General features: G+C 40.3%; 1 protein-coding gene across 1 annotated transcript; it reads right to left on the bottom strand.

Annotated features, from left to right (window-relative positions):
* Positions 1 to 309: 309 nt before the first annotated feature.
* On the bottom strand, positions 310 to 3,461 carry LOC125845755 (uncharacterized). The gene is made up of 4 exons (XM_049525288.1): positions 2,693 to 3,461; positions 793 to 992; positions 519 to 707; positions 310 to 399 (listed from the first exon to the last, which is right to left on the bottom strand). The coding sequence occupies exons 1-4, from the start codon at positions 3,459 to 3,461 to the stop codon at positions 310 to 312; spliced, it is 1,248 nt and encodes a 415-aa protein (XP_049381245.1).
* Between the last annotated feature and the right edge of the window lie 9,692 nt (positions 3,462 to 13,153).

Raw genomic sequence — 13,153 nt, 5'->3', positions numbered from 1 at the left:
GTTGGTGTTGCTATAACCCAAACTGCATTTTCCCCATCTACTGCAATTTGGCTCGCAATCCAGCACAAGACCCTCTCACAAGAACTTTGAATCTCTATCTCAATATCACTGGTGATCGCATGATGTTTGCCCTCAAAAGGTCCAACCGAAGCTGGTGTTGTGTATTTCGGGCCATGCAACATCCTGTTGATAGTAGCCTCGAAGATATCTATCGATTTGCCCCGAACCAAAATTGAGTTGAGTGGACCCCAAGTATTGGCAATGTCTTTCTTCCCCCGTTTAATTGTCTCCGTGTCGCAACAAAATTAATCAGTGTGGCTGCATAAGACGAATAAAACTCTCCAGTGAGTGGCTAGAATATTCTCCAGGTGCATTGTTCATCCAGTCAAACTGATGAAACTGAAATATCCAATAAATATTAGGGAATGCTTTGATATCAGCCACCACCACTTTAGTCTAAGGAATGATCGGTCTATTCTTGAAGCCGCTAGACTTGTTGACAATCCCATTATTAATGCAGTCCACATAGAGCAGAAACAATCAATCAGTTGTTGTATCGCTGCAGGATCAACTTCATGGATGTTCACATATTGCACCATAGTGTCATCGGTGGTGATCTCTTCATTTTTTCCTGCTGCACCTGCCTCTTCCTGTGCTCTAGTTTCAGCTTTTGTGTTTACTGCAGGTGGAGGTGTGGTTGCATTTTCCTGAGAGCCACTAGCAAATTCTAACTTCCTCCCGAACCATTAGCAAACTGGCTTCCCAATTCCTCACCACTACAGGAACTACTACCTCCCTTTTCAGACTGGGAGGAGTGTCCTCGAGAAGTGCCCTCCTTGTCTGGGCTGTAGTAGCTCGAGGTGAGTGCTCCTCAATGGTGGTATTTATCTGCACCTCGAAACTACTACACTCTGAAGCATTAACACCTTCCAATTGAGAAGTAGTAGGTAAGGAATGTTTGGTTGTATTCTTTCTTCGGAGAGCCATTGTACCTGAAAAATACAAAGCTTGTTAGTTATGCAAATCAGTAAAATGACACACTATCGGGTAGTCAGACTCCCCCTGTGTAATTACAACATGACGCCTTGCCTTAAGAATGCCATCACCTAATCTATCATTGGGAAGGGCCACAGAATAAAAAAAATGGAAAAGAAATAAAAAATATAGAAAATAAAGCTAAAATAAAATAAAAGTATTATATATATATATATTATATTTTATACGGAAGCTCACACGGGCCATGAAACCTCACGTGGACTTAAGACAGTATCAGTGTGCAACAGAGGTTGAACCAAGTATTATTCACGGATAGTTGTACGACCCGTGGAGTGAACCACGGTCCGTGAGAGTTGTCGTGAACATATTTAGTGGTTGTATCGAATGCCCAAGTGTGGTCCACGAGTGGTTTCATGGCTCGTATAGGCTTCCTCGATCCGTGAAGCCTATCGTGGTCTTACACTTGGCCAATCATTCAGTCATTGTCTCCCCCGACTTCATTATAGGACAGGTTACACCCATTTTTAACACAAGATCACAACGTGACTACTAACACCACTAACTTTCATCAAACAAAATGCCAACAAGAATCAATATTCATCCAATACGCACATACCCTCATAATACCCACAATAGAACCATCAAATTTACCTAATTCACACTAACGCACAATAATTCAATACCAACCAAGATAGTTCATCACATAATCATGCTAAACTCGACTAAAGCGAAGTAAATCTAACTTGTTTTTAGACAAGATCAAACTTATAACAAGTTATGAAGTGACTTACTTGGAAGTAAAGGAAATTTCACCCAAAAAGAGTATGATGAACTCTGACTTGAAGTTTTTGACACAAGAGATTAGGGTTTCAAATTTCGGAAGAATTGTGGAATCGATAGATGTTGAAAACCCCTTCTCTTTTTTATATAATGTGTGTAACCGTTATGGAAGAGAGAATGTGAGAAATTTGACCCTTGGCGATTGAAAAGAACTAAATACGTTGCATCATAATCCTTTAAAACGCGTGGGTCAGGTCAGTTTTCATACCTTCTGGGTTAGGGATGACGGACCGTGAAGTTGCTCGTAACGGGCAACACGGTCCGTATAGGGGTTCGTGAACATAACTTAGCAAAGAAACACTTACCTGACGTTCACGAGAGGCTAGACGGTCAGTACAAAGTCTGATGGACCGTTTGTGAACCAATTTCCAATAACCTTCATATCCTGTAGGTGCTTGCCATGGGCCATGAAGTTTCTCGTAAAGGGCACCACGGTCCGTAGGACTGCTCGTGAAGGGCTTCCCGCTCCAGTTCTGCAATTCTTAGTCCAAATCCTTCCTGCACACATCAACACATAGTGACTCTATAAAAACAAAGAAAAATGAAACTACCTATTACAATTACAATCTTGGGTTGCTTCCAAAGCATCGTACAATTTAACATCGCGGCGTGACGCAGGTTACTTGATTACTCAGACTTTATCAAGCTTACATTCCTCCACTATTTTCACTTCTTCAGGACACCTAAGTATGCCTTGATTCGCTGGACATTGGCCTTGAACCGCTCTCCTTTGTCATCATCAAGCTCAATAGCACCCGACTGGAACCACTGGGTCATTTAAAAGGGCCAGACCATTTGGATCTCAATTTCCCCGGAAACAGACGAAACCTAGAGTTAAAAAGTAACACTAAATCACCAGGGGTGAAGGTTCTCTTCTCAATATGCTTATCATGATACAACTTCATCCTCTCCTTGTATAGTGCAGACCTCTCATACGCTCTCAAATGGAACTCATCCATATCATTAATCTGATCCAGTAACAGGTTTGTTGTTTCGACCCGAATAAGATTCAGCTTCTTCAAAGCCCAGAGTGCCTTGTGCTCAAGCTCAATCGGCAAATAACATGCCTTTCCAAACACCAATTGATATGGAGACATACCAATAGGCGTCTTGAAAGCTGTCCGATATGCCCATAGAGCATCATCTAACTTTTGTGCACAATCTGTCCTATTGGCATTCACTATTTTAGCCAGAATTGCCTTTATTTCTCTATTGGACACCTCCACTTCGCCACTAGTCTGCGGGTGATAAGGTGTTGCCACCTTGTGCTGTTTAACCCCATATTTGGCCAGAAGCGCACTGAATACCTTGTTGCGAAAATGGGAACCGCCATCGCTGATAATGGATTTAGGTGTGCCAAACCTTGAGAAAATATTTTTCTTTAGAAAGCCAGCAACATTCTTGCCATCATTCTCAGGAAAAACAACTGCCTCAACCCATTTGGATACATAGTGCACTGCCACCAATATATACTTCTGCCCATAGGATCTCACAAATGGGCCCATGAAATCAACGCCCCACACATCATATAGCTCCACCTTTAGAATAGGTGTCATGGGTAACTCGTGGCGTCGTGAGCTGGCTCCTTGCCGCTGGCACACATCACAACTCCTTACTATGTCCATCGCATCCTGATGAATTTTGGGCTAGTAGTACCCACACTGAAGTAACTTGTGAAGTTGTCCGAGCGCCTCCATGATGACCACCTACTAGAGAGGAGTGACATGCCTCTAGAATGTGCAACATTTCAGCTTTAGGGATGCATCGCCTAATGATATTATCAACACACACCCTATAAAATTAAGGTTCATCCAAAAAATACTTACCCATATCATGTAGGAACCTCTTCCTTTGCTGAAATGTCAGCCCCTCAAGCATCAAGTTACTAACAAGAAAGTTAGAAAAATCAGCAAACCAAAGAATAAGATCAAGAGTAGCGTCTAATACATGCTCATCCAGGAATGAATAATTGATTTCGAGCTCAAGCTCCTCTTTATTTTCAGCCTCCAACCTAGACAGGTAATTAGCCACCTAGTTTTCACAACCTCTCCTATACTTAACCTCAAAATCAAACTCCTAAAATATCAACGCCCATCTGATCAACCTTGGTTTGGCATCTTCCTTTGCCATGAGGTATCTCAGAGCTGCATGATCCGTGTGGACTATTACTCTAGTACCCAACAAGTAAGCTCTGAATTTCTTGAAAGCATACACCACAACCAGTAGCTCATGTTCAGTGACTGTGTAGTTTCACTACGCTCCATTTAGTGACTTGCTAGCATAATAGGTCAGATGAAATATCTTGTTCCGCTTTTTCCCTAACACCACTCCAAGAGCAATACCACTAGCATCTCACATTACCTCAAATGGTTCAGCCAATCTAGGCCAATGATCACTGGGGCAAAAATCAACTTCTCCTTCAGGCATTCAAAGGCTTTGAGACATGCCTCATCAAAAGAAAATGTCACCCCCTTCTCCAAAAGCTTGCACAAGGGGTGTGCAATTTTTGAGAAGTCCTTGATGAAAAGCCTATAGAATTCGGCATGTCCTAAGAAGCTTCGAACACGCTTCACACAGATAGGCGGAGGCAAATTTTCATCACCTCAATTTTGGCCTTGTCGGCCTCTAATCCCTTTTGTGACACCTAATGACCAAGGACTATGCCTTCCTTGACCATGAAATGGCACTTCTCCCAATTCAGCACTAGATTGGCGTCATTACATCTCTGTAAAGCCTTGCTAAGGTTGAGCAAACAGTCATTAAAGATATCACCTACCACTGAAAGTCGTCCATGAATGCCTCTAGAGTGTCCTCTACCATGTCCCAGAAGATAAACATCATACACCTCTGGAAGGTTGCTGGTGCATCACATAGTCCAAATGGAATGCGTTTAAATGCAAGGTGCCATAAGGACATGTAAATGTGGTCTTTTCCTGATCTTCAGGACCAATTAATATCCGGTTGTAGCCAGAGTATCTATCTAAGAAATAGTACCACCCTTTTCCAGCCAACATTTCAAGCTTCTGGTCCATGAATGTCATTGGGAAATGATCCTTCAAGGTCTTCTTGTTCAGCTTCTTGTAGTCCATGCACATTCGCCATACAGTGACTGGTCTTTGTGGGACCAACTCATTCTTTACATTCGCCACCACTATCATACCATCTTTTTTGGGCACACATTGCACTTGGCTGACCCAATGACTGTCAGAAATAGGGTACACCACCCCAACATCTAACCACTTGATAATCTCCTTTGTGACCACCTCTTGCATTGGTGGGTTTAGCCTATGCTAGTGTTCATTGATTGAGTTGCAGTCCTCCTCAAGTTGGATCTTATGGGTGCATATACCCGGAGGTATCTCGATGATGTCAGCAATGGTCCACCCAATAGCCCTTTTGTACCTTATCAACACTTTGATCACATCTTGAGCCTGCTCTTCATTCAAATATGCAGCTAAGATCACATGCAAAGTGTTGTTAGTACCTAAAAATACATACCTCAGGTGACTGGGTAACTGTTTCAGTTCCAGCATAGGTGGCTCCTCAATGGATGGTTTTATTGGAGGACTTGGCCTATTTTTCAAATCCAGTTCTAGTTTCTTTGGAGCATAAGACTGTGCTCCCATTCCCTACATAACATTCACAGTCTCTACATAGTCAGACCAGAAATCAGCTTCAAAGTTCATCAACACGGCTGCTAATGTTTCGACAGCCATCCTCTCCTCAATAGTCACTCCAAACTCTCCTTCATCATCAACTTCTATTGCCGACACCACATTCATGTCTTGAGGTTGCTTCATGGACCTCCAAATTTTAAACTTTACCTCCTCATTGTTGAGCTTGAATTTTAGCTCTCCACTCTAGACATCAACCAATGCTCATCCTGTGGCTATAAATGGTCTTCCCAAGATTATGGGAACCTCAAAATCCACTTCACAATCCAAGATCAAAAAGTCTGCTTGAAAGATGAAAGTGTCCACCTTTATGAGCACATCACATAAGATGCCCATGGGTCGCTTCCCCGACCTATCTGCCATCATCAACCTCATTTCTATGGGTTTTGGAACTCCTAACCCCAGTTGCTTGTAGATGGCCAATGGAATCAAGTTTATATTGGCCCCTAAGTCACACAAGGCCTTTGCGAATTCGATTAATCCGATTGTGCACGGTATGGTGAATGCACCCGGATCCTCCACCCTCTTTACTAGAGACCTGGTAGCAATAGCACTGTAGTGATGAACATTGTCAGTAAAATCAATACTTAGAACTCTTTTTTTCGTGACCAAGTCCTTCATGAACTTGGCATATCTTGGCATATGCTCTAGGGCATCCACCAATGGTATGTTCACTGACAGTTTTCTTAGCATGGTGATAAACTTCACAAATTTCCCATCTTCGGCTTTCTTTTTATGACTTTGAGGGAAAGGAAGAGGTGGTCTTGAAATCTGTTGTAAAGGCATAATTCCCTCAACTCCTTTCTCTGTTGCTCCTGTTTGTTTCGCTATTGGCTGAGCATCCTGCGAGTCATATACATGTTCAGCTTCGGTCTCCTCTCTTCCAGTTTTCTCCATAACCTGTTCATTCTCAGTACCTGCAAAAATTGGGTCATTAAGAATCTTACCACTTCTGGTGGCGATAGCCATGCAATGCCCGTCCTTCTTAGGATTTTGAATAGTATCACTAGGCAGTGACCCATTCTTCCTTTGATTTAGTGATGCTGAAAGCTGCCCCAACTGCTGCTCTATTTGCTTTATGGAGGTGGTGTGAGAGTCTACTAGTTGACTCATACTGGAGAAATCACCTTTCATCTCTTTCACTCCTGCATCAGTTGACTCAACTTTTTGAAGCACCTTGGCCAACATGTTTTCCAGCTTAGACCTACTGGAACTACGGCTCACCCGATCTCTATTACCTGGGGGCACATACACACCACTGCAATCATTTTTGTACCCATCTCTGTTCTACCAGTTTCTCTAGTCTCTGTTTGCTGGCCTATCATATTGTCCTTCTCTTGAATAGTTTCGACCTGCATTTCCGAAATTGTAACCTTGGTGTCCCGAGTTATAATTCTGGAAACCTTCTTGGTTGCCCAAGTGTTTCACCTCCTCATCTAGATCGATGTCCTGATCTTTATACCTATTTGGAGGTCCTACAACATTTACATTTTCAGAACTTGCGACAATATGTTTCGTGAGTAGGTCTATCTGGGTCCTCATGAGTGCCATATCCTGATCCGTTTATTCTTCTCTTTTCCTTTGTTCAGCTGAGAGTTTAAAAGTGAACCTAAGGTCTCCTACTTCTGCATCCCTGGTGTACCATGCCCTATTATTCTTGGATACCTCGTCCATCAGCTACATGCTCCTGAGAATGGCTTCCTCATGAATGATCCTCTACACATTGCATCAACAACAAGTTTAGTAATATAATTCAAAGATCTATAGAAACCCTTTTTAGATGTCTCTCAATGAGACCATGGTTTGGACACTTCTTTAGCTTTTGGATGAATCTCCACCAAGTGGCATGCATCGCTTCTCCTTGTAACTGCTTATGGGCACTTATCTTATCTTTCATCTGCAACTCTTTTGATTCTAGAAAGAATAGTTCTAGGAAGGCCTCCTTCAGCTCAGTCCAAGTCCTGATTGACTCATCAGGCATCTCATTTAACCAATTGGTTGCCTCCCCAGTAAGAGTGGGAACAACCTCAATCTCATTGTTGTCTGGCTAACCCCAGGAATTTCTTGCGATTTGCATATCGCCACAAAGTTCATCAAATGTTGATTAGCATCATCACCAGCTGCACCCCTGAACATACCTTTCAAATTCAGCAATTGAATCATAGTGTTGGTGATTGTGAATTTCACACCTGGAGGTAGTGCAAGTAACACTATCTCTCCTGTGGCTCTAGCTCCATCCAAGTCTAAGTCATCCTCTTTATACATCATGTGAGCTGGATGTTGTGCCCTACCACTTGGAGCTATTGGTTGACGGTGGGGAGGAACAAGTTCATCCACTGCTATGTTTTCTTCCACAACCCTAGGCTGGTTGTTCACAACATTTTGCTGAATACCTTTTGCAGCGGTTTCAGCTTCCAGTCCAAGTCTTTGCCTCGGAGCCTCAAGTTTTTGTGCATTCACCATTTTACGGATTGTCTTCCGAAGTTCTGGGTCGTATGGGAATAATGTGGCTCCCTTACTTCTGGTATTTGACATACACAATCAAACTCACCTAAAAGAGACAGACAAAGAACAAGATGTAAAATTAGGTAATATAACTACATGTTGAACAAAGCTAGTGAAACACTTCTGAATTGAAGTTCCCCGACAGCGGCGCCAAAATTTGATACGTCCAAACTTACACCTCAATTAGGAAGTATAAATAGTCGAAGTCAATTTATAGAACACAACGTGAGTTGAGGTCGATCCCACAGAGAATTTCTTTACAGAAATGATTTCACTGTCGCGTTTTACTCAAATGTCATTATTATTTCCTAAAGAAATAGTTACCGAAAGTAAAATGGGTTTAGCGATAAAGCACTAGTAACCAAGGTTGTTGACTGAGATCTAATTCAACAATTAACAAAATATCAATTCTAAAGTTATTTGGATAATTAAATGAAACTAGGATTTGTTCCCCATAAAGTTGCATATAATGTTCTTCCGTAGTTGAGTTTCAGGTAATTTATCTCTACAAAATACATGTGCGCTAACTATATCTGATACTTCTCAGTCTACTCAAATAATCTTCACTCAAATCCTCTCGGTCCCAGAGTATTACAAGTTTTACCCTCGCTTACAATAGTGTTAAAGTTCTTTTCTCTTAAACTCAAACTTTGACTCCATTTCGTCATGTTAATTTAGTTTTTTCCTAACTATCATTTTTCTCTCAAAAAAATGACAGATACAGGCTCACTCCAATGCGTGCACTCATTATAATACATGAATAACGAAAGCTAAATTATAATTTGCAAATATAAATCACCTTTCACTCGTTTTACGAAATTACATTTAAATTTACGTCATAGATCCCACAATCCCAGTTGTGGTATTCGTAGCTCATGATTTCACGTAAACTTACACAAGTATATAATGAAAACATGATAAGTAAATACTTACGAAAATTAGCAAATCGATAAGCACTTTGATAATTCAAGAATCGGAAATCCAACTTTCAAACTTAATTCGATGTTAATCTTTAAAACCAAAAGCTAAGAATATTTGAAAACTTGTTCTTCATTCCAAATAAGACGAGATGAAAACTCAAAACAACCTATTTAATTCAAATAAAGTGTTTTAAAAAGAGTCCTACTCGAAGTAGGACTGAATTGCTGTCAGACACTTCACGACTACCTCCACGACCCGTCAAGCTCTTCATGGATTGTGAAGCCCTTCATGGTCTTCACTTGCACTTGCCCAAAATAGGTTCTTCGAAGCCTGTACACTGAGTCATCACCACGGACACCACAACGACTTTTGACAATGACCATGGTCCATGTAGTTGTCCATGGTCTTCACTTGATCAATTCCCTTTTCAACTTTACAATGCCCCTTCACTGGATCATCACCACAGACACCATCACGACTCGTGACAATGACCACGGTACGTGTAGTTGTCCGTGGTCTTCATTTGCTCAATTCACTTTTCCACTTTTCATTGCCCATTCACTGGCTCATCTTCACGACTCTCACCACAGACCATTGTGAGGACCACGACCCGTGAGGTTGTTCTTGGTCTTCATTGGTTCAATTCTCGTTCAACTCCTCCAACCCTCATCACTGGTTCAACTCTATGAGCATCTCCACGATCGGTAGTGAAGACCACGACCTATGAGGTCGTCCGTGGTCTTTACTTCCACTTTCATTGATTTTTCATCTTTTCTATCTTCTTTTACCTCCACCCGTTTCACCTATACAAACAGTACCAAACACATTGTATCCTTATAAATACACTCGATTCTAGTATTAATTCTTAGTTTTCAAGTATTAAATGTGCCAAGATTTTGTGGCACATCAACACCCTCAACTTAGAACCATTACTTGTCCTCAAGTGATGAGAGAACAATACATTCAGTCCTCAAATCATTCAAACACTTTTGAAACTATGCAACAACCATCTCAGAACACAATTTGTATCCAAAATCATCAATCTAACATGCTAGGATCAATAGATGACATCTCATTACTCACAGTCGACCATGCTTATGCTTGTGAACTCTCAGCTAATTCAATCTACTCTAAAATGCAATCACTTTGTCCTCACACCAAAGAAGTCCCTCACTCATGATGATTGAGACTAAGTACTACGCTCGCACTCTCAAAGAACTTCTAACACTAACACAAAACTACCACAGGCTTGCCCTTGCTTTCTACGCTTTATCTTTCAAACATTCAGGATCGAATCACTGTTGGACTTTATCGGCTTGTAACATAGGGTCAGGCTAGGGAATGGATATTTGGGTTTGTGAGTGACTAGTCCCTTGGTTCTCCAAAGTTTCATTTGCACACAACTCTTTTCTGAGCGATTCCCTCTTTTTCTTCGTTTCAGTACATCCCAACATCAATTATTTTTTTTTCTTTTTTTTTAATTTTTTTTATTCATTTAGCTCACTGGTTGAACCTTCTTTTTCACTTCTTCTTTCTGCTCGGGTTGCAATCACCCTCAACTTAGGCTTTTGGCTTTAGTTGTGACATCATATCTTCAGAGACCCATGTATATGATATTTAATGGGTAAGAACAAATAGTGATTTTCAGGCTAAAATCGAGTTCAAGTAATAAGCTTTTTATTTGGTTGTTTTATTTTTCACTTTTTAATGGCTTAGCAAAAATGGCCTACTGATCCTTTCCTATCCGGTTATTTCTCAGATCTAAGCGAGACTACTCGAGGAAGATCTAGTTTCTGCTCCTAGCATTAGCCTTCGAGCAATCCTCACACACACATGACAAATGACTACATTCTCCAGTTTCTTAGTTCACCAATTTATTTATCAGAGTAGCAATGTTCAACATGTAGGTATCTAAGATGATCTCTAAGGATCCTAACAGTCAGCTTTTAGATTAAGGTCCTCATTTCTTACAAAAAAATAATAGCGCTGCACAGCCCAACAGACACACTTCAAAAGTCCATCAGAAACACAAACATACTAATCACAATATTTCAGATAAACACAGAGTCAATCTCCATTCATTTAAATAGCTAAAATGGAAGGTTGCTCACAAATTTGATATGTCCCAACTTACACCTCAATTAAGAGGTAAAAACGGTCGAAGTCAATTTATAAAACTCAATGTGAGTTGAGGTCGATCCCACAGAGAATTTCTTTACATAAATAATTTCACTGTCATGTTTTACTCAAATGTCGTTATTATTTCCTAAAGAAACAGTTACGGAAAGTAAAATGCGTTTAGCGATAAAGCGATGGAAACAAAGGTTGTTGACTGAGATCTAATTCAACAATTAACAAAATATCAGTTCTAAAGTTGTTTCGATAATTAAATAAAACTAGAATTGTGTTCCCCATGATGTTGCATCTAATGTTCTTCCGCAGTTGAGTTTCAGGCAATTTATCTCTACAAAATACAAGCGAGCTAACTATATCTCATATAATCTTTACGCAGGTCCTCTCTGTCCTAGAGTATTACAAGTTTTACCCTCGCTTACAATACTGTTAAAGTTCTTTTCTCTCAAACTCGAACTTTGATTCCATTTCGTCAGGCTAATTTAGCTTTTTCCTAACTATCATTTTTCTCTCGAACAAATGACAGATACATTCTCACTCCAATGTGTTCACTCATTAGAATACTTGAATACCGAAAGATAAATTATAATTTACAAATATAAATCACCTTTCACTCATTTTATGAAAATACATTTAAATTTACGTCATAGATCCCACAATCTCAGTTGTGGCATTTAGCTACTCATGATTTCACGTAAACTTACAGAAGTATATAATGAAAACTTGACAAGAAAATACTTACGAAAATAAGCAAATCGATAAGACTTTGATAATTCAAGAATCGAAAATCCAATTTTTAAACCTAATTCGATGTTAATCTTTAAAACCAAAAGCTAAGAATATTTGAAAACTTATTCTTCGTTCCAGATAAGACGAGATAAAAACTAAAAATGACCTAATTAATTCAAATAAAGTGTTTTAAAAAAGAGTCCTACTCGAAGTAGGACTGAACTGTCGGACAATTCACAACTTCTTCTACGACTCGTCAAGGGCTTCATGGCCCGTGAAACCCTTTGTGGTGTTCACTTGTACTCACCCAAAACAAGTTCTTCAAAGCCTGTACACTAATTCATTACCACAGACACCACCACGACTTCTGACAATGACCACGGTCCGTGTAGTTGTCCGTGGTCTTCACTTGATCAATTCCCTCTTCAACTTTATATTTCCCGTTCACTGGATCAACACCACAGACACCACCACGACTCGTGACAATGACCATGGTCCGACGGTCTTTACTTGGTCAATTCCCTTTTCCACTTTTCATTGCCCATTCACTGGCTCATCTTCACGACTCTCACCACAGACCATTGTGAGGACCACGACCCGTGAGGTTGTTCGTGGTCTTCACTTGGTTCAATTCTCATTCAGCTCCTCCAATCCTCATCACTCGTTCAACTATACTAGCATCTCCACAAGCAGTAGTGAAGACCACGACCCGTGACGTCGTCTGTGGTCTTTACTTCCACTTTCACTGAATTTTCATCTTTTCTATCTTCTTTTACTTCCACCTCTTTCACCTGTACAAACACTACCAAACACATTATATCCTCATAAATACACCCAATTCTAGTATAAATTCTTAGTTTTCAAGCATCAAATGTTCCAAGATTTCGTGGCAAATCATTATCCCACATCGTTTGAAATAAATGAAACTCGAAAATTAATTTCTATCATGGTGGGTCAAAATTTGGTGTAAACAACTATCCCTCGTTTGAGTTGGATTGATGAAAGAAATTCGAGGTAAATGAAATTGACGAATTCAATTTTGGCCGACCACATCTTCATGTTTTAGAAAAAAGATTTGGTACAAACTTTTGGAATTATGGCCGAACCCCAACTATGGGTTTCCTACATATCTCTGACAATATGAGAATTTAGGTCACTTGTAGTTTGATACACTTGTTTTAACGCACGATTCTGAAAAAATTCAGAAGCTGTTTTGATATAGGACTATGGAGAGATCGGAATGCTCGAGAATAAGATTTGAGAAAGAATGTTGAAATACAGCTAAAGTTTCAATACTGATCCTGCCTACATATCCCTTAACTCAAGGAATCAGGCAGTTATAAGTTTGACTTGGT

Source organism: Solanum stenotomum, chromosome 11 (assembly GCF_019186545.1).
Source record: "Solanum stenotomum isolate F172 chromosome 11, ASM1918654v1, whole genome shotgun sequence".
Taxonomy (NCBI): Eukaryota; Viridiplantae; Streptophyta; class Magnoliopsida; order Solanales; family Solanaceae; genus Solanum; species Solanum stenotomum.
This window is presented reverse-complemented; position numbering and strand designations above follow the sequence as displayed.